This window comes from Ipomoea triloba, chromosome 4 (assembly GCF_003576645.1).
Source record: "Ipomoea triloba cultivar NCNSP0323 chromosome 4, ASM357664v1".
NCBI lineage: Eukaryota > Viridiplantae > Streptophyta > Magnoliopsida > Solanales > Convolvulaceae > Ipomoea > Ipomoea triloba.
Window position 1 is genome coordinate 10,222,558 of NC_044919.1, and position 20,839 is coordinate 10,243,396.

At 33.9% G+C, this 20,839-nt stretch overlaps 1 protein-coding gene across 8 annotated transcripts; it reads right to left on the reverse strand.

The window, feature by feature from the left end:
• Positions 1-754: 754 nt before the first annotated feature.
• Positions 755-16,129, reverse strand: LOC116017012. Of its 8 annotated transcripts, none has more exons than XM_031257516.1 (9): positions 16,059-16,129; positions 15,427-15,582; positions 8,569-8,750; positions 6,189-6,283; positions 6,025-6,088; positions 4,329-5,061; positions 1,288-3,293; positions 1,121-1,187; positions 755-986 (listed from the first exon to the last, which is right to left on the reverse strand). In XM_031257516.1, exons 6-7 carry the CDS (start codon positions 5,034-5,036, stop codon positions 1,356-1,358), a joined length of 2,646 nt encoding a protein of 881 aa, XP_031113376.1. In that variant the 5' UTR covers positions 5,037-5,061; positions 6,025-6,088; positions 6,189-6,283; positions 8,569-8,750; positions 15,427-15,582; positions 16,059-16,129; the 3' UTR covers positions 755-986; positions 1,121-1,187; positions 1,288-1,355. The 8 variants fall into 8 exon arrangements, with proteins under 8 accessions (XP_031113376.1, XP_031113375.1, XP_031113374.1 ...); XM_031257515.1 differs by having other exon boundaries at positions 1,121-1,191; XM_031257514.1 differs by having other exon boundaries at positions 755-1,187.
• Between the last annotated feature and the right edge of the window lie 4,710 nt (positions 16,130-20,839).

Here is a 20,839-nt window from a genome sequence, read left to right on the forward strand (position 1 = left end):
TTTTTTTTTTTTTTTTTTTTTTTAATCTAAAAAAAAAAAAAAAGCAATTCTTGCAATAGAACTGAATTCTTAAAATTTTGTACACATTAGCTCTCCCATTAATAAAAACTTCGATGACATTTTTTGAATCAGCCAAAAAAAAAAACATTGAGAATGCACTAAAAATTTTGTTTAGAAGTACATTTTAAAACAAGATTTTACAAAGGTGTACTTTTATTGGCTTGGAAAAATATTAGACTACAAATGCTTTTGGAAAGATGTGAGCATCTCCAATAGACATAGTTTTAAAGAGTTTTTGCAGGTGTGACTACAAAAGAAATGATGAGATAGAAGGGAAAAAACACATGATTGTCAAAAAAAAAATATTTAAAAAGGGATTTACGTGCACCCTCTGGGCACGCTAGTGCGCTCAACGTGCAGTAAATGTACAGCTTTTCCCCTTTTCTTAAGAGATGTACGAGCTTAAAAATGCCTCATATAGTTAGGACCTACTCAAAATTCTCCGTGGTCTATCAGAACAAAATCACTTGAATACTTAAAATACCAATTGCTGCTCCACTCTCATCCAAATATTCCTTTACCTACTACACAAACTAATATGCAAACAATGCTCATCTGATGTAACTCTCCATGTGACTAATTAATTTCATCACATCACTATCTCTTCAACAAGGATTAACAACAACAAAAACCATTGAGAGAGAGAGAGAGAGAGAGAGAGAGAGAGAGAGAGAGAGAGAAGGGAGAGATGGGATATCAGAAAACTATATTTGAATTGCTGTAAAATGAAAAGGTTTCTGCATTGTCATGAAAATACAAACAAACAAACAAACCAACCAACCAACTATGGATGAAATTTAAAAGCATTATAATATTTACATTCAACCAACTTCAGGATTGAATCAGTTGTTGCACTTGAGCTGCACGGCATTGTCAACGAGGGTGCACCAGAAAAGCGAAGAGCAGGGGAGACTCGCACAACAAGGCTGTTGAGAACTAGACAAAAATCCCTGAGGCGCACTTCCAGTAGCATGATAATAACACAAATTATACAGCAACAGCATGGCTCACTCATTTGTATTCACCTTATTAGAGGAGCAACATGCCAAGAATTTCATACCTGTATCGAAATGCATCACCCCAAGAAAGGTCATGTCTCAATCTCCCAGTCTGAAAATTTGTGCAAACTATCTGCAAATGGTCAAAGTATTCATACCACATTCTCTCCCCGATAATAGCAGATTAAACAAAGAAATGAGTGATGAATCAGAGGCTGAGAGCACTTACAGTATGTATAGCAACCATCATGCCACAACCAATTTTAATCACTGAAGTTGGGAACATGTTTCAGAAGTTCAGGGGCCTGAGGTAGTTCCTCCACTTCTGTCTGGTGGAGGTTGGAATTTGCTGAACGCATTGTTCTCTGCTCTATTGCAAGCATTGTTTGCTCCTTCTCCCAGCTTGGACACTTCAGAGTTATTGCCAAACTCAGCAGCCTTTGTTCTGCCATGGGCTTGTTGTGAACTCTTTGACCCCAAGTTTTGTCGGGGGCCAGCTTCTCTATTCTTTTGTCTCCTGTTTACAGTCAAGAACCCATTGGCCAAAGCTTCCAAAGCTCTCATAGTTGGAGGACGGTTTCTTGTGCTATGTCTCCTTGAGCTCGTGCTAGGTGGCTGGTGTTGGCCAGAACTATCCAGTGGCTGTTGTTGAACAGAAGTATCCAGTGGCTGTTGTTGAACAGAACTATCCAGTGGCTGTTGTTGATCAGAAGTATCCAGTGGCTGTTGTTGATCAGAACTATCCATACCTGTCACCACCTGCAATTCACTGTCACTTTCAGGCTTCTTTACGCCATCAGTTTGTTCTTCAGTCGTTTCTGTTAAAGACAGCCCATTCTCAGAATCTGGTGAGTCTGGAAGCATATTAAGGTCAATCAATATCCTTGGTTGAGGGGGTTCCACAGGAGAAACTTCTGCAGCACACGAATTATTAACAGGGATACATTCAGTGCTCACAGAAGGACTGCTTTTTGATGAACTGGTGGATGACATCTTATCCTGAAAGGAGCCCATCTGCAAAGCATTGCTTGCAGGCATATTAATCACACTTGAACAGCAACTGGGCATCGCCAATTCCACTCTGGAAACACAACTTATATTGTTTGTCTCTGTGCGACTACAAGCAGTTAGTCTTCGACGCTTTTTGGTGATGGGAACTACATCATCTTCTTCCCTTGGTTTCTGACTGATGCGGGGTTTCACCACTTTTTTTGACTTCATGTCTTCACAAAGATCTACAGTATCCATAGCATTGCTCACAGGAATGCTTTCAGGACAGCTGGCATGGACCTCTTCATTTCTAACAGTAGCCATCTTCCTGTTCGTAGCACCAACTTCAAGATCTTTCCGGTCAGAAGATGTTTCCCCATTAGGTAAGCTTGTATTTGAATCGGCAGAAATCAGCACAGCTTGATCAATCAGCATGGTATCAACAGAGTCAGGTATCTCAGTTGACACCTTCTGACTGTCCTTGCCACTATCTTCAGAACGAGTTTGAGCGGGCAATTTTCTTGAAGTCCCCAATGACAAGCTTTTCAAATCTCTTACTTTGTAGGGTTTACCATCACATAGGCTGGTATCAACAACCGTAAATTTGATGTCATCAGTACGTTCATTAGGAGTTCTCGGTTGAAGATAAGAGTGGCATCTCACTGGAGGCAGATCATCACTTTCCACCTTCACTCCATGATGCCCTTCGTTTTCTTCTTGATTCTTGTTACCTAGATGGTTTTCTGTATCAAGGACAAGCAAGCTAGGTTCAGAAGCAACTTTACCAAGAACATCTGTAACAGAGTCGAAATAGTGGTTTCCCTTGACAAGCTTCCGAGAAAACTTCTTAATGCCAGGCATGAGAAAAACCAAACTCTGCTTGGAACTACCAGCACCGTAGGGCATATTTTTAGGTTGCTCCGAGTGCCAACCTCTTGCCAATAATAGCGGCCAGACAGCTTCCCAAAACAAATCATTGGACCGTGCTTTGCTCAGCCGATAGCCTCCAGTCAGATACTTGATAATTTCATTGGGTGTGAGAGAGGAGCAGGCTTTGCCAGTAGGTATCTCTCCGCGCATGGTTAATACATTATTGGACCTTGTGGGTTCGAAGGCCAAATTTGTGAGATCTTTTGCTTCGCCTATTCCAACTGCTTCTATGAGAGCATCAATCCCAACCAAACGCTTCAATGTCAAGACATAATTCTTCAAAAGTATTTTTCCCTCTCCAAATGTCCTGGAGATCTGTAAAATTACAAGATATCAGAAGCAGCTTTCAAAAGATAGGAAGACAAGCACAGTGGCATAATAATAGTCATACAAGACGGATGCAAGTTTTACAAAATAAGAATAGCATGCATACAAGACATGAGATATTAAAGAACTGCCAAGAGCTTGCACCAAAATAAAAATGTTCCAAGGAGCTTGACTTTTGAAGCAAACAATATTTCCAACATTTAAAATTGATCCTACTAAAAGCATTCATTGATTCATTCAACAAAATCTGTTTTTGGGTAATTAGTGACAAAATGTTAAATTCTTGCACCTCAATATACAGTTTATGATGACTTTAAGATCTGGATTGCTTGAAGATTTTTTAAAAAATACAGTGCACTAGAAATCCAGAAGAAAGAATAAGCAGATCAGTTCTCAATCCAGCTTGAGATTGTATTTAAATGATTATAGACATTAGAAAGTGAAAACTACTTGGAATCTATAAAGCATTGCATATTTTATAACAGAAACTTGTACAAAGCCATTCCAAACCTTAAGTGCCAAATATAATAAGTTTAAAAGAAAAGTACAGATTATAAGTTAAATCTCCTAATGCAGGTATACTACAAAATGATGAAAACTCAACAGGAGTCATTTGGTTGCTCCAAAAGATATGAAGTGCAGATATATGTTAAAGCAGCAATTGACAAAGGCTTACAGACAGGAATTTGTGAGATCAACATGCTGTTACCCCAAGAAGAAATGAATTCTACACACTTTTAGCATAATAATGAGAGAATGTTTAGACAGAATTGATGCCACACCAGCACATAATTGGCTAAAAGGTTCCCATTGATGGATTTGGTATTCTGCTGGCATGTTTAGAAGTAGAAATGAATTATTCACACTTCAAAATCATTCTAAAATAGAGATGAGATGAAAAAAGAATATAGTGATGGCAATGGTACAACACAAGCACATAAACATCAATGACCATGGAGACATAGAATGTACAAAAATGAAAGCCAATTTTCCTTCATAACAAACTTTAGTATGAAAAAATACCTCTAAAAGTTCACTTTGGCATTCTGCTGACACTTTTGGAAATAAGCGAGACAACAGTTCCTGTAGCCTCGATCCAACAAAAATCTTTTGCCCATACACACATTTCCTGTTTCTAACTTTTTGACCATCTGACCATCTATTGTACTCATCAGATTTATAAAATTCCCCATAATAATATGCCAGTACGTCACCGGTCTTTTTAGTTTGAACAAAACTCTGCACATGATCAAAGTTCTTCTCAAATATATAGAGAGCAAGGAGGAAAGTTTTCCTTTCAATATCGGTCCACGGATCAAGAACATCATCTGGAACTAAACAGGACTCTGGGCATCCCCCTTTTGGTTGTTCCTCCTCAATTGATGCATTTCTTAATTTTCCATCCTCCACAATAATATCTGATGATGACTCAGGTCCCCTGCTACTGGAGGCAATTTGTGAACTATCATCCAGCTTTTTAGTCGTGTCTCCTCCTTCATTCGCCCACCTTAAAGGTATGTGTAACCCAACAAATAAATCCCAAGAGTCAGTTCCATCAGCCTTATTTTCTGTATATGGTGGAATTTCAACCTGATATTCTTCCCCAACTCGAGGGCGGATATGTGGCTCCCCAAATACACCACAAGCATCAGAGGAGTCTGATAGGAGTGACTTTCCAGTGGCCATGTGCTCAGTGCAATCTGTATTTGAATTCGTTTGAATAGAATCCATTCAAGAGTGAAAGCCAGCAAAGCTTCTGTACACACAAACACAGACAAAAATCGTCATAAAGCAAGGCAGAGTCCAATGCTTAGCATACAAAGCAATAAAAGAATTTAAGCAATCGGAATGTTTGCAAATATGATCAAATCAAAGAAAATATTACAAAAAAGGTTGAAATGGAAAATTATGGACACCATAAATAGTAAACGGTAAAATACAACAGATTGAGCAACTAAAACATGATTCTTCTTATTGCCTTGAAACAGTTGGACAGTAATACAAGAAATATACACAAAACAACTGGATTGTTTTGTTCTTGCTGAAGAAACGTATGTACCGCCGCTTCTTCAGAATGGTTTTCATGTTCTCTGATAATTGTTGTATCTGAAAATTTTGTCACATCTTCAAATATTTATTGCTTAATATCCATATTTTTTTTTGAAAGAAAGCTTAATATCCATATTAAAAATAAAAATTTAAAAAAAAAAAAAAAAAAAAAAAAAAAAAAACAGTGATAGAAAGTCATTAAGGAGCCATTAATTTTATCCCAAAAAAGGAACAGATATTTTCTTTACTCATGAACTATACAATAAATACAAATAAAATGCAAAATTAATGAAAAGGTGGAAAACACTGGGAAAAAAAAAACACTTATTATTTTTAGACCTTTGACAAGAAAAGAATTGAAATGCAAAACTTGAAGCCAATTGAGTCTGGATAAAAAAGAACAAAACTAAAGAGCATTGACCAGAAAATAGACAAATGAACTTGAATTTCCTAAAGAAAAATAAATATGATGCAAATAAATGCACTGCAAAAACCAACCGCTTCAAATTCATCCCACCCCCTCCTCTCAAAAAAGAAAGTTAATTTACCCCAATTGATAAACTCTCAAGAAAGAATGAGAAATAACACTACAAACTGAATAAGGAAACGCAAATGGAAAAAAATTGTGTGTAAAAGGTGGACTCTTAAGAAGCTTTGAACAAGCCATTACCTAATGAAAAATTCCACAGGCGACACCATCACAATCAAGCTCTACAATTACTTCAAGATTCTCACTACCCAAGTCATTTTTCACAAGAATAAGAGTGAGTACAAGTGTACAACTATACAATGATGGCATACATACATATATACTCACAAGAATTATATACGTACACGTAAACAAATAGTCCTTTGGAAGGAAATGGGAACGCAAGGCATGTGAAGGACGTTGGGACTGAGGGAACGGTTTGTTGTTTTGTACGCAAAGTCTGTAAAAAGGATGCATAAATAAAGAAAGAAAGAAATATACATATGCATAAATAAATATATATGTTTAATTATTTACTTATTTAGGCGCGCACACACCAAATAAGATAGACGACATATATAAGCAAGTGTTACATGATACATTATCAATGCCACAACACGTGAATAAAGGAAGAGAGGAAGGGAGAAAGTGAAAAAGTGAGAGGGGTGGGGAAGAGTATGGGACCAAGGACCAGGTCGGAAGTTTGTACCTAGGTTCTAAAACAAGCATTTCATGGTGTTTAATTCAAAGAGGAAGAGACTAAGAGCCCATTTACTTCATTTCTCCAGTTTTGCAAATCCAAACTCAATTTTTGGGAATTATAATCACAATTCACAAATTCAATATACTATTGTTAAATACTTTAAAGAGTTACAATAACACTAATATTTTGAGTGAATTTTTTAGATCAAATATTCAAAATATTATTGGATATGTTTAGTTAAGTGAAATATATATATATATATATATATATCCTAATATTCAAGTATATCCCCCTATTCCCATGAATCCCGTGAGACCCTTCGTAAATGCACACAAGCTACTATATGAATTCACACAGGGTAGCTTGTAGTAGCTTGTGTGCATTTATGAAGGATCTCACGGGACTCACGGGAAGAAGTGGTCTCATTTGATTATATATATATATATATTACACACTTTTTGCTTTCAAATCTAGTATGTGTGAAATTTTAACATCCAATATCCTGATTAAATTTATATCCCAATATAATATAACTAAAAATATATGAACCAATAAACTATCAAGTTCACCAAAAATCTAAAATTGGTTCAGATTTTGAGTTTTGATTCAGATAATATGAATAATGTCTAACCCTAAATATAAATAAGTTATGTTAGCATAAGTAGATAGGAAATATAGAAAATAGATAATGGTCGGCAAAATAAGAGAAAAAGGTTATAAATATAGTCAAAGTAGTGGGTAGATATGTAAGCTAAAAAGGGTGGGGTATATAGGTGGTGGTGAAGTAGATAGGTACTAGGCGATAGGAGCGGATAGGGGGGTGGTAGGGGTGGATATGTGGGTGAAGTAGAAGTTTGTATAAATAATAAATTATAGATGAAATTATGTATGTTTTTGTATTTGGAAAACAAGAAATTTTTGTTTAAATATTGTATCCCAATTCTAAATGCAAAACTATGCAAGTAAACATGTTTTCTATTTTTCCAATTGTGTCTGTTTGGCACAGCTTGTGGCTTATTTTAACCTACAAATAAGTTATAAGCTCTGTTTGGTGAAGGAAGAGTAACTTAAAATAAAAGCTTATTTTGAAAGGCTAACTCCTAGCTTTTTTTCATTTTTATATTTTTAAAAAAAATTACACTCTTTATCCCTCTCAATTAAAACTCTAGCCTCTTCACCTATTTTCTCATTCTCTATATTTACCTTAATCCTACCCCCAACAATAATGGGTAATATATTTTTAACATAAATTGTTTAATTTGCTTCATCTTTTTACATATTTTAAAATATTTCACGTCTTTTTTTTTTCATCTCTGTTTCTTTCTTTTGTATAATTTTTATGTTCTCTCACGTTCTAAATAATATGATGTTAGATGCATTGAGGGTATGCGTTAACTTTTATCAATAATAATAATAACAACAACAACAACAATAATACCTATTTAAATTTGAATATATATAAATTTTATAAAAATGTATGTTTATCTTTATACATTTACCAATTTAGTCAATAGTTAATTTTACCAAACACTTTTAACCACAATCAACTAGCTTAACAACTCTCAACTTTCAACTTCTAACTTATAGCTTTTCAACTATCAACTAGGCTTGCCAAATAGAATCTTCAATTTATCTAGAAAAGTGGGCCATATCTCCAATTAGTACAAATAACTAAGATTCACAAGAGTGTAAGTCAGCAAAGCTTGAGATGAGCACAAGATGTAGATCATATAATAACAAAGAAATGTGTAGGAAACCAAGGCCTAATCTCCAATTCTCCATATTTATCATACAAATTGACTAGAACCAGTCTCAGTAGATATCAGTTGAAAATTTGAGATTATGATTTTACAGAAGAGTTACAAGGAAAATTGAAGAGGTAAACTTGAGAGACCTAATTTTAAAACGGCAAAGGGTGAAAAACTGAACCATATCTATGTTAGCAAAAGCAGTTCAATACAACACAACCTGTTGTAGCATTGAACAGTATTGAATCTATTGATTGTAATACAAGAAAGTAAATGACAAGATATAGTTCATACCTTAAGTTAGGATCAGTCAGATCTTTGTGTTCTTTATTAAACTTTAACGGAGTCCATTAAAGAGTTCTCACGAAGATACGTAAAAAACCAGCACTAAGTGAGAATGCTTTTCATGTTCGCCTATTAATACAGTATCTCCAAAGAGCTGTCAATTTGTCATCCATTTAATTTCATCTCAAAATCTGTTTAAAAGAAAAAGTTTCTCTCCAGTCACATAAATTATACAATCAACATAAGAATACCAAGTAACTACCAAAAAAAAAAAAACAAATGCATCACAATTTCCAAAGTGTTGATGTAATGAAAAAAAAAAACAAAAACAAAAGCAGTTAAAGTGCATAAAAAGGCACCACAATTATGCATAATAGTCTAGTTCTGAAATTAACAAATAACACGGTTAATGGTTGCTTAAGTGCGATAGATTAAACAATCTGCTTGAACAAATCTTTGGTTTCAAAAGGATGATCAATTTCAATGAATATTGAACACTCAAGTGTTGTTTTATAGGCTAAGTATTAATTTTTGAAGATTGATTTTTTATTCCTTGTGATAAACCTCAATGATTAATTCATTATGTGTTTTGCTAAAATGCCAAAATATTTTTTTGCATCTAAAATTGCCAACGTAGTATTAAAACCAACCCAGTCAAGCAATTCAATAGGAGCCTTGACTGAACCTCCTTATCCTTTTGATTTTCAAGTTGCAAAATTTTTCGTAAGTGCTCAATGTTATATTTTGAAAGGATATATATTATTAATAGAAATTTCATGTATATAACAATGGCTCAAAAATGCCCTTAATATAGGGATTACATGGCACTAAATGATTCAAACTATAATAACAATAAACTAATTAGAACTCTAACAACATGGATCATACAATCCTAATCTAATACTCTAATACCCCACTTAATCCAAGCATGTAATGCATATAAAAGATTGTAAATGAATCATTTTCATAAATTGCTTGATCCAAGTGTAACAAATAAATGAAAGATTGCCAGATAGTTTGGCTTCATAATTCCAATTTGTTTACCTTAGACATGCCATTATTCTCATCCTATGAGAACAGAAAAGAGTGATATTACTCAAACCAATGAATAAGAAAATTCAACCCTAGAAAAAAAATCAATTGAAAAGGGTAAAATAAGAATGTTAAAGGCTTCAAGAAAAAATGAAAGAGTCTACAAATTCCTCAATGATCTATTAAAAAAAAAAGCATGACAACATAAGCTCACTCATGAAATAAAGAGGAAGAGTTTGATATTGAAAACAACAAACATTGAGATACATTAGTTATTACCATCAATGGAACTATTGAATAAGAAATTAAGAAAAATAACATCAATAAAAGGATAGAAAGAAAAGATATGTTTGGCAAACAGCTCATTGCAATCACCGTCAAGGAAGAAGTATGTTGATCTAACCCAAAGTCAAACTTGTTCTTGATACCAGAATACAAGGAAAATGACACTTTTGGTCCCTCAATTATAGAGGTATAGTCAACTCAATCTCTCAATTGTTGGCATCTCGACTATTGATCCTTAGGTTAGCACCAAAGTGGCACATTTGATCGCCTAGTGACAAAATTATTAATACCAATGTTAAAATCAAGAAACCCTAATTTCTCAAAGTTATTATTGTAATTTCACACCAATCTACCATCTACCAAATTTCAATTGACGCTTAACCTACATGCAAGAATGAAACTAATTTGTTCACACAGTATGGTTTATGAATGATTTCACCAATAATTGCTACATGAACATTCCCGCCTATGACGTGATGGAATCTAGTGGAGTCCCTGACAAGAACCGGATGCCTTCTAACTAGTGATATGTGTTGCAAGCTTGGAGATTCTTGAATACTGCAGCACAACTATTGTTTTGTGTTGATATCAAACAGAATGCAATGGCTAATCTTTCACTGTGGACAAGAAGTTGTTCCTTTCTCTTTGGTAAAGTATTTATGATCCAATATCATCCTCCTTAGAATTTGTTCTCGTTACTCCTACCATGAAATGCAAACTCCTTTAACTTGTGGTATATTTCTTCCATTTAGGGATGATGCTGCCACCAACTATAAACCAGTGAATTTTACCCTAGAAAGTACTCCACTAATCCAGCTGCAACCAACCTCCTTCAAATTTCTTCCAGCCATCATCCTTTGAATGTTAGCAGCCGCAGTGTCTAAGTTAGTACTCCACTAATCCAGCTGCAACCAACCGCCTATTTCCAAATGAAGTATCTAAGTTGAACATTCAAATATAAGCCGCAGTGTCATTCAGGTATATTAGTGGGAGCTTCTGAACTGAAATTTTAGCAAACTCGAAACTATGGCGAATTGAGCACCTACACAATAGACTTTTCCAGCTTGTTGCATTAGGTTCAAATGGTATTGTTTCAATCAAATCAAGTGCTTCACCTAACAAACCCAGCTTGTGAACAAACATCTACCATGCAGTCATAATGGTCAATAATTGGCTCTACACCATGTCACCATATTCACTGCTCATCATTTCCAAGTACTCTTCAGCCACTTTGATTAGACCAGAATGACTACAAGTAAAAACAGCAGTAAATGCAATAGCAGTTGCCTTACACTTGCCATCATCATTCTAAAAAGTCTTAGGGCCTCAAAAGCATCACCCTGTTAAGCAGATCCAGCAATCATTGCAATCCAGATCATAGTGTCAGGGTTGACCAGTGGTAATGGAAGCAGGGAGTTACCAGATTTGCTTTACCAGTTGGGAAAATGGTATTAAAGTAGTAGACCAGTGTGAAATTACAATAATAACCCTGAGAAATTAGGGTTTCTTGCTTCTAATGTTGGTTTTTAATGATTCCATCACTTGGGGGTCAAATGTGTCACTTTGGTGTCAACCAAGGACTAAGATTGAAGGCACCAACAACTGAGGGGCTAAGGCAACTATACCCTCATAAATGAGGAACCATAAGTGTAATATTCCCTAAAATATGTCATGATTGAGGAAAAAAAAAAAAACAAACAAACCATTTATATAGAGATTAAATAACATTGAATAATATTCAAAGTTCAAACTATAATAACTATAACATAACTAGAATTCTAAAGAATAGGATAGATAGTCATACTCTAATAGTCTAATACTCAAACACATTCAAATGATGAGCATGGCTAAAGTTTTGCTGAACCTCAGATTGTGTCTCTTATTCTTTCCTCAGCTAGAAGGTTAGAATACTTGGTCCATAAGTCCATCCATAGGCCAAAGTGTTGGGCACAACTAAAGGGTTAGTTAGACCTCCAACTGTCTATCCCTCAAGTCTAATTTCTAATAGACTACTTCGTAACCTAGTGCTTGATCAAAGTATCTCACTAGGAACTCAACCCGAGTCACTCCAACCGATTATTTCTTAAATTGGTTTTGCAACATTTTTAGAGAGTCAGATTTTCAATCAATTATATTGCGCTGCTAGAAGTCCAACCAAGTTAGTGTTTTATTTTGATCAACAGCTACAGTCTAAATTAGAGCTCTTTTCATGCTTTATAAGTTAAGTTACATGGTTGGACCTTCAACCAAGCCTCCGAAAGAGTGTTGTCAGTCTTGAAGCTATTGCCTAGATTACTCAAACAAATGTTATACCCTCATCCCCCACCCCCACCCCCCACCCCACTCCCCACCTCCCCAGCCTGACTAGATTTCCTTGGCCTCATCTTAACCCCAAATGGAAAGCTTCCTAAGTAATTAAGATGAAAGTGATATGCATAGAGTCCATGGCAGAGCTGCTGAACTCAAACTAGAATAACACCACAAATTTCAGAGGAAACCTTCATGAGTTCATATTAGTCCAAACAAAAAAATTTCATTCTTAAACTGGAACTCAGGTAGAAAATATACAGACAGACCAAAACCGCAAGAATATGTATTTATGTCAAAATATAGTAAACCCTATTGTAACCCCATCATAGACCTAGGGTCCTAGGCTTACCCCATTGTGTACCTATATAAGCGTGGCGTTAGTACCAGAATGTATATATTAAAGATTTACTGTATTATTACATTCTTTCTTTGTTTAGAAAGAGGCATTATAGTATAAATAAATAAAATAAAATAAAAACATTTGAAAATTTTCCTATAATCAATATATTCCATTTTTTCTAGCTTTCATATATTAGTTTCCACCTCACTCAAGTGCCTGCCAAATCTTCAATTATTCAATTTAAACATGGTATCAAATCCCTAAAGCTTAATCTATTTTCAAATTTTCCAGTAAGAAGCCTTCGGTATTTTCCTGTGAGTCACATCTGCCTTAACATTTCGACAATTCTCTGTTAGCCGTTTGGAAAAACTAATAGCCACTACTATGTTTGGAACCTCGTCGTAACCTCATGATGGGAGTATTGCCATTGGAGTTCCTCGCATTGCCCCACATATTGCCTAAGAAATTGGGTCATCCTATGGATTTTCATGTCAATCTCTCATTTTGGTGATTGCCTGTAGACACTACCTGAGTGTTCCTCTCCCTTTGATGACCTACTTTGTAAAGTTGGCACCACATGCTATCATCGACTAGTGAGCCAATACCCTATTTGCTCCTTTCAACATGATAGCCCAAAGGAAGCCCTCCACTACTTCAACCTTCACCTTTACCACTCTTGACAAAGGAAAAACTCTCTTTTTGACAATGTGTCCTAGAGTGCATTGGATTGGACCCTTCCATTGAAACGAAAGCTTTTAACACCACCAATATCATTGACAACCGGGTGAACTCAAAGTGGACCGAACAAGCTTGGGATTGGACCTTCCCCCTCAAAAAGAAGCTTGGGCGCCACCAATACCACGGGTAAACAACCGGGTGAACAAAAAGTGAACTGAACAAGCTCTAATACCAAGTTAGAATCTAAGATTGGGTCAAGCTCACTCAACTGGGTTGTAATGCACATGGCCAAACCACACTAAAGGATTAAATACAATCAATTAGCTAGTCTAACTCATTGAGTTATAAACCCATATGTTTCTCTCTTATTGAGTTATAAATCCAATCAATTAGCTTTCGTTTCAGGGGGGGGGGGGGGGTCCGGTCCGATTTCAAGTGGTCAACCGGTTAGATTCAAAATGGCCCGGTTGTCCACTTGAGGGGAAGTGTTAAGAGTCCCAGATTGAAAAAATAAAAGAGAATATATGGATTTATAAAGTCATGGAAAAATAAAAGAGAATATATGGATTTATAAAGTCATGGGTTAGACTAGCTAATTGGTTGGATTCAATCTTTTAGTATGGTTTGGCCCATGTGCATTATAGCCTAATTGAGTGACCCTAGCCCAATCTTAGTTTATAACATATATGTAACTAAGGTGAGGAGAAAGTGAATGAGAGCAAATATAACCTTTTTCACTCGTATATGGAAAAAAAAAAAAATCATAAACACATATTAAATATTGGCAAGATGGTAAGAAGCAAATGGTATCAAAACAAAGCATTTATCACAAAAAGACCAATAATATTGAACCACGCTAAGAAAAGCATAGGGAATTCAGCATAGCATGATTCTTGTTCCTGTTTTGAAGTGCTAGACTAAAGAAAGAGTGGTGGTAATATAAAAAATATTGTATACTTGAAGATTGATAGACAAAGAAAGGTTCTTCTCTTTTTATTCTCTATTATGCTGAAGTGGAGTCCATAAAAGAATTCTTACTGAAGACACTTCAAATGTCATGCTTATAGTTTGTTTTTCACATTTTCTTAGTAATTTTGTATATAGAAAAGCCGTGACTTCATCTATTTATTGCATAGTTATATACGAAAATGAATGGTAGGGAAGTCATTAAGATGCAATTATTCATAGCCAAGATCTATCCAAAAGCAAAAGATTTTCTTTTTCCTTCGCTCTTTTAAATCAAACAATCAAAACAAATAAAATCCAAATTAATAATAAGGGAGCAGCGGTGGGGAGAGGAACAAAACTAAAACAACAAATGAAAATGATAAAATTGACCAGAAAATTATACAAGTGAACTTGTGAGTTCCTAAAGAGAAATAAAATACTCCATAGATGATAAAATAAATGCAGTGCAAAATACCAACCACTGTATAATCATCCCTACATCCACCTCAAAAAAGATGCAAAATTATAGGTGCCCAAAACCATCCAAGCCACATTCAACAGACTAAAAAAATGCAAGTTTTTCTATTTTTAAGTATTCAGTGGTTTTAATGTTTAAAAACAAAAAAGATACAGAGCAGTTTATGGTTTAATAATTTAGAGAGTCAAAAGAAAACCACATCCTCTGCTATATATGCATTCAAGTATACATATTCACTCATATACACACACATGTGACACATACATAAATACAATAGAATACACACACACACACACACACATATATATATATGATTTTTTGACTTATTTAATTCAATAAATTTTCTTGTGTTATTTTTTAATTTTCAACATTTAGGTTACTATTAATTATTTAGTTGGGCTTGGTACTCATGAACGTTATACCAAGCCATAAATTAAAAAATATAAATATAAAAAAAAAATTAAAATATAAAAAAGTGCTGATAAAGGATTGAAAAATATCGTTAAAACATATTTTGTAAATCTACAATAAGATATTTGTTATTTGTCCAAAGATTATAAAATTTTATGTTAATAGCTTAGTTTCTTTCAAAAACTAATATAAGCATGTTATATATTACTAACTATTAAACTAAACTGCTCGGTTGTTTGGGAGTGTTGTAATGTGTATTTGTAATTTGTTGTAGCAGGCTTACTTGTTTATTGTAATAGAGAGCTCCTACTTCATTCAGCTAAAAAAGTTAAAGAATAACAAAAGAAGTAGTCCATAGTTGAAACAGCCAGATGAACACCCCTACCTAAAATTGAAAACTGGGATGCAATAAAGTGAACAGCTTGGCAATTCTTTGAAACTGTAACAGAATTATCAAACCCCAGATCCATTTTCCAGCAAATACCAACACCAAACTAGAAAATAACACCACAAACTCCAAGGAGAGACCTTCACATCAATCCTGGCAAAGCAATGCAAAAGGCGAATCACTAACCTCTCATGAACAGAAACCAAGACAGAAAACACACGAACAAACAAGAACCGGGACAATGTATTTAAAATAAAGAACAAATCTTTAACAAGTCCCTGACAAGTCATCGCTACACCGCAAATTCCCAATGCGATCCCACCAAAATCAAACTCCACAGACACTCCCCCCATTACTCAGTCGTGTTTCACAAGCAAAAAAAAAAAGGGGACCAATACAGCAGCACCATATTTATACACGCACATATACACAAACATCTAACGAGCACTGCAAATATGCATATATAAATATGCAAGAATTGAGGCCAAAGAAGTGGGACTGGGAAATGGGTCTTGGAGTTTCAAATGCATAACAAGGCAAGACCAAAGAAAGCTAATAGATACCCCACACATAGACACAAATACTGTATGCATATGTTACCATATATAGGAAGAGAGGGAAGTATGTACCTGGGTTCTAAACGAGCAGATGCTTGATGTTTCATGGTGTCGAATTAGGAGGGGGAGTGGGGGATGGGGGTNGGGGGGGGGGTTGTTATTATATTATACTGCACTTGTATAGTATGCTATCTTCTTCGTCTTTTGTTCTTTTTAATTAACGACTTTAATTCAAAAAATTATTTTTATTCAGAACATTTATACCTCTATATTTTTTATATTTATATATTTTTTCACATTTCGTTCCTTTTTTTTTTTTGTTTTATTTTATTCTTTACATATTCTATTTCCTACAAAATGAATTTTTATTACTCTAAGGGGGCGTTTGGTTCGGGTTATATAGGATAACTAGGGTTATATTGGGTTTGTTATCTAACATTCCTATGTTTGGTTGCAGTTATATAACATTCCCTTGGAATCAAACATTGCCTCCACATCACACTTTTCCTTGTTTTTGAGGGAATGTGATTCCCTTGCTCATCTTAGGTAATGTTAAATTCCCTTGCCATTTTACATTCTTTGCCCTTAACATACATCAAGGTGAAAGCTTGATTTTTGAACTTTATTTTATTTATTTTATTTTTATGAAAGAGGACTAGATATGGGAAAACATAAATTGGGAAAGAAATAACATTATATTGTAGCAGTTTGGCACATGTTCATGTTTGCAAGGTGATTTGTAATATGAGAGTATTAAGGTAAAATAACCATTATAACATTATTTAAAAAAAAAACCATTATAACATAAACAATAAAATTCAACCAAAGATGCATGTTTATATTATATAACCTAATTTTTACCAAACACAGGAATCTAACATTCTGAGTAATCTAACATTTCCTAAGGTAATCTAACATTCCGTGAACCAAACGGCCCTAAATTCATTCTGATAACTAAACATGCTATTAGAGTGTAAGTATTTTGTATAATTTTGAAGTATACATATCTTATTTGTTAACATTATATTCATTATTCATTAATATTTGGGAAAATGGTCAAATAAGCTCCTAAACGTACTCTACCTGAAAAGTCAATTAGCGCTCTAAACTTTTAAAAGTGCAATTAAACTCTTTAACATGTTATATTGAGGCAATGAAGTCCAAAAACTAGTAAATGACTTGCTATTACAGGTCATTAGGGTTCTAACATCAATGTTATCTATCTCCGACAGGCGGCGAAGACTGAACCGTCGCCAATCGTTGTCTGTCAGAGAAGGTGACTAGTTGGTCGCCTTCTTCGGCGAAAGGCAACCAACTGGTCATTCCACTGGGAAAGGCGGCCAGTTAGTCACCTTTTCCGACAAAAGGCAGCCAATCAGTCGCCTTTTCCGACAAAAGGCGACTGGGCGATCAACTGGTCGCCTTCTTTGGTAAACTTTAATGACATGTAATAGTAGATCATTTATCGATTTTTAGACTTCATTGTCTCAATATAACATGTTAAAGGGTGTAATTGTATTTTTTAAAAGGTTAGGGGGCTGATTGACTTTTCATTTAAAGTTTAGGACTTATTTGACCATTTTCCCTTAATATTTTAAAAATGGATTATAAATAAATTGAACTTGCTAATTAAATTATAAAATATCTAAATTGTTATTTTTTTCCTTTCCCATATTAACTTATAATGTGGGGATCGGATTTGGGGATACAATTTTTTATATTTATTGTTGTTTATGAATTAGTCAATATAATCCCACTAAGAATTAAAAATTTTAAAAACCAACAATGTCACATCAAGTGATCGAGTTTTATGAGGAGAATATAACAAATTCTTCCCAAAGTAAATTATAACAAATTCTTATGATGGAAAGGATATATTTATATATAGTAAAACTTGTATAAAATATATTAGTCATGATATTATAGAATAGTTTGAGAGAGATAAAGGGGGTGGTATTTGGTCCATTTAATAGAAAGTAAATTGCTACTTATATAGTTATATTACTTATATACAAATAACAAATTTGTCATTGATATGGAATATATCTCGGGTATACTGCCATATAAATAATATAGAGTTAATTCCTTTTTTTGTCAATAGATTTATAGGCGACAATCTACTTTAAATCCTTTTTTCTTAGAACATCCTCATTTGGTTCTAGTATTATTGTGACATGACCAATTTTAGTCTTCCAGCAACAAAATTGTAGAAATATTGTTTGATAAAGTAATATACGGATGTACGAATAGAATACTCTGTATTAATACTCAAAAGGGTACAAGTAAGAATACCCTATACGAAACCAGTCTACGTGACAGTGGATCAGAGGTTCCCGGTCTCTTTGACTATTCAGAAGATAAAAAAAGCCAAAAGTCATGGCGCTAGCAATAAATGTGTGTTTTATAGGTGGCCTCGGGAAGGGTTCCGGACCAGCGGCATGCGTTACGCGTGTTGAACATGCACCGGCCTGTGCGACGACCCAATCGCACGGAAGCCAAACATGAGTCTCGGATAGGCTGGGACTTTAGCCGAAAAGGTTACCGGCCAAGAGCGGGATGCTAGCTTGACCGGTCTATCGAGACCGGGAGAATGAGCGGGGTACAAAGGCATGAAAATAGACCGACAACTGAATCTAGGTCGGTACGCACATTTAGACCGGTAGATCGGAATACGTAGATTGGGATTTTATCCCTATCATTGTTAAATACAAAGATATTTCAATCTTTTTTATATAAAATATGTTGAACCGCTATATCTTTTATGTTTAATTTTTTTGAGAACATTCATAATTAAAGACTGAAATGTACTTGTATTTAATGATATTTAAATTGATTTGTTGATAAAGGGCCAAAAATAGTAATGCCACAATAATACTAGAACCAAAAGTGAATGTTCTAATAAAAAATGACTAAAAGTGGATTGTCACCAATAAATCTAGGACAAAAAAATGGAATTAACTCAATAATATACATATGTTCAGTGCACTATACAATTATTAGCCATATATAAAGGACTAGAGTCATTCACTCCATGAAAGGGACTTTTTTTCCCTCTCTTCTTCTCTCTAGAAACACTTGAAAATGCCTAGCTCTCTCCTCTCTCTAAAGGATTCAAGATTAATGAATAAAAGAGATGAATTGAGGGCCACATTTGGGATCTACATTATGCTTTACTTACAATTTCTATACATATTTTGTGTGTGGAAATAGAAAAAGGAATTAATCCACATCAGTCATAATTTTTCAATCTTTTATATTTATTATTGACTAATAAAATGATCATGAAATTGTAAAAATGTCTACAATGTTATATGAACCTAGTATTATCTGGCCTAACTGACTTATAAGTTATAAGAGCCGATGTAAGATATATATCTAAATTATATATGCATTATTAATACTTGTGAACTTGTACACCATATAAAATTAGTGTACTTTAATTTTTTTCGTGTCAAAAATACTTACACTATTAAATATTCTGTTAATTAAGTATTATCTACCAAAAGTACATATCTTAATACATTAATTTTCAAAATAATTTACTTAATTAAATAATTATGTTAAACCAAAAATATTTTACTATATCATTTACATATTTACCTAGACAAACATATCTTTAAACACACACCACATATATCTATACTCATAATAATTAAATCTTATTAATATAAACATAAAAACTAAGTTAATATTCAAATATTTTAATATAATATGGATCATGTGGTCTGTGTTATTTGTTTATTTATTATATTTTGAATCATTTTAATATGACCATAATTTTAATATTAAGTATCAATGTTACGTTGAGTATTTATTTTAGTGTATCGCACATATAAATACTAGTTTTAAATGGAATGTGTGATAATTGACAAATTATTCTATGTGCTAAAATATAACCGTGTGCATTATTACAATGTGATGTACGACACATGTATTTTAATAATAGAACATATATGATGTTATTTATAATTTCTATTTTATAAATCAAGTTGTTATTATAAATCAAGTAAAATACCACACAATAGCGCAATACTTATACTGTGAATTTGGATCCGCGTAGCAAGATGAACACTAATACATGTTCATTTTTAATATGTTGTGGGTTATTATTATTATTATTATTATTATTATTGGATGACGAGGGAAACTCACTGTCACTACCCGATTAGTGTGCACTAGCTAGGTAAACCTCATATTATGACCATAGTTGACAAAAAACCACAATGAGGCCAATAAACTAATCTAGATTGCCCAATGCCATGACTGACTAGTTCAAACCAAGAAGACTAATAAGTCGCTCTCATTGAGAGTCAAACTTAAAACCTTGTGATGACCTATGTTGTGGGTTAATGTTTTGTCGTATATTATATGTTCATTTTGACTGGCAATACCACAAAAAAATATGTATATGTATTATATTAAAAATGAATATATATCAAAATATAATGAACTTATACTACACGAAAAATAACATGCATTATCATGATCTATCTTACAAAATAAATCTCAAAGTGCACGATATATATAATTCACCACAGTACAATATATAGTGTAATGTCCTGCAATTATTTATGCAAAGGTTTAAACCTGTAAGACAAAATTTTCTATGCAATGTTATATATATAAAAATAAAGAAAAACAAGCAGAGAGACAGAACAGATAAAAACCTAATCGACATAAATCAACCCACAAGGCCCGGCCCCAACAAATTTACAGGGAGGTTTTGGTAGAATTTGGTTCGTATAGTGATACAAAATAGGATGAATTTAATAATTAATTATATAAGTACTGAGTACAATGTATTGGTCCCCCAATCTCTGAATAACCTAAGTCATCATTAATTAATATATAGA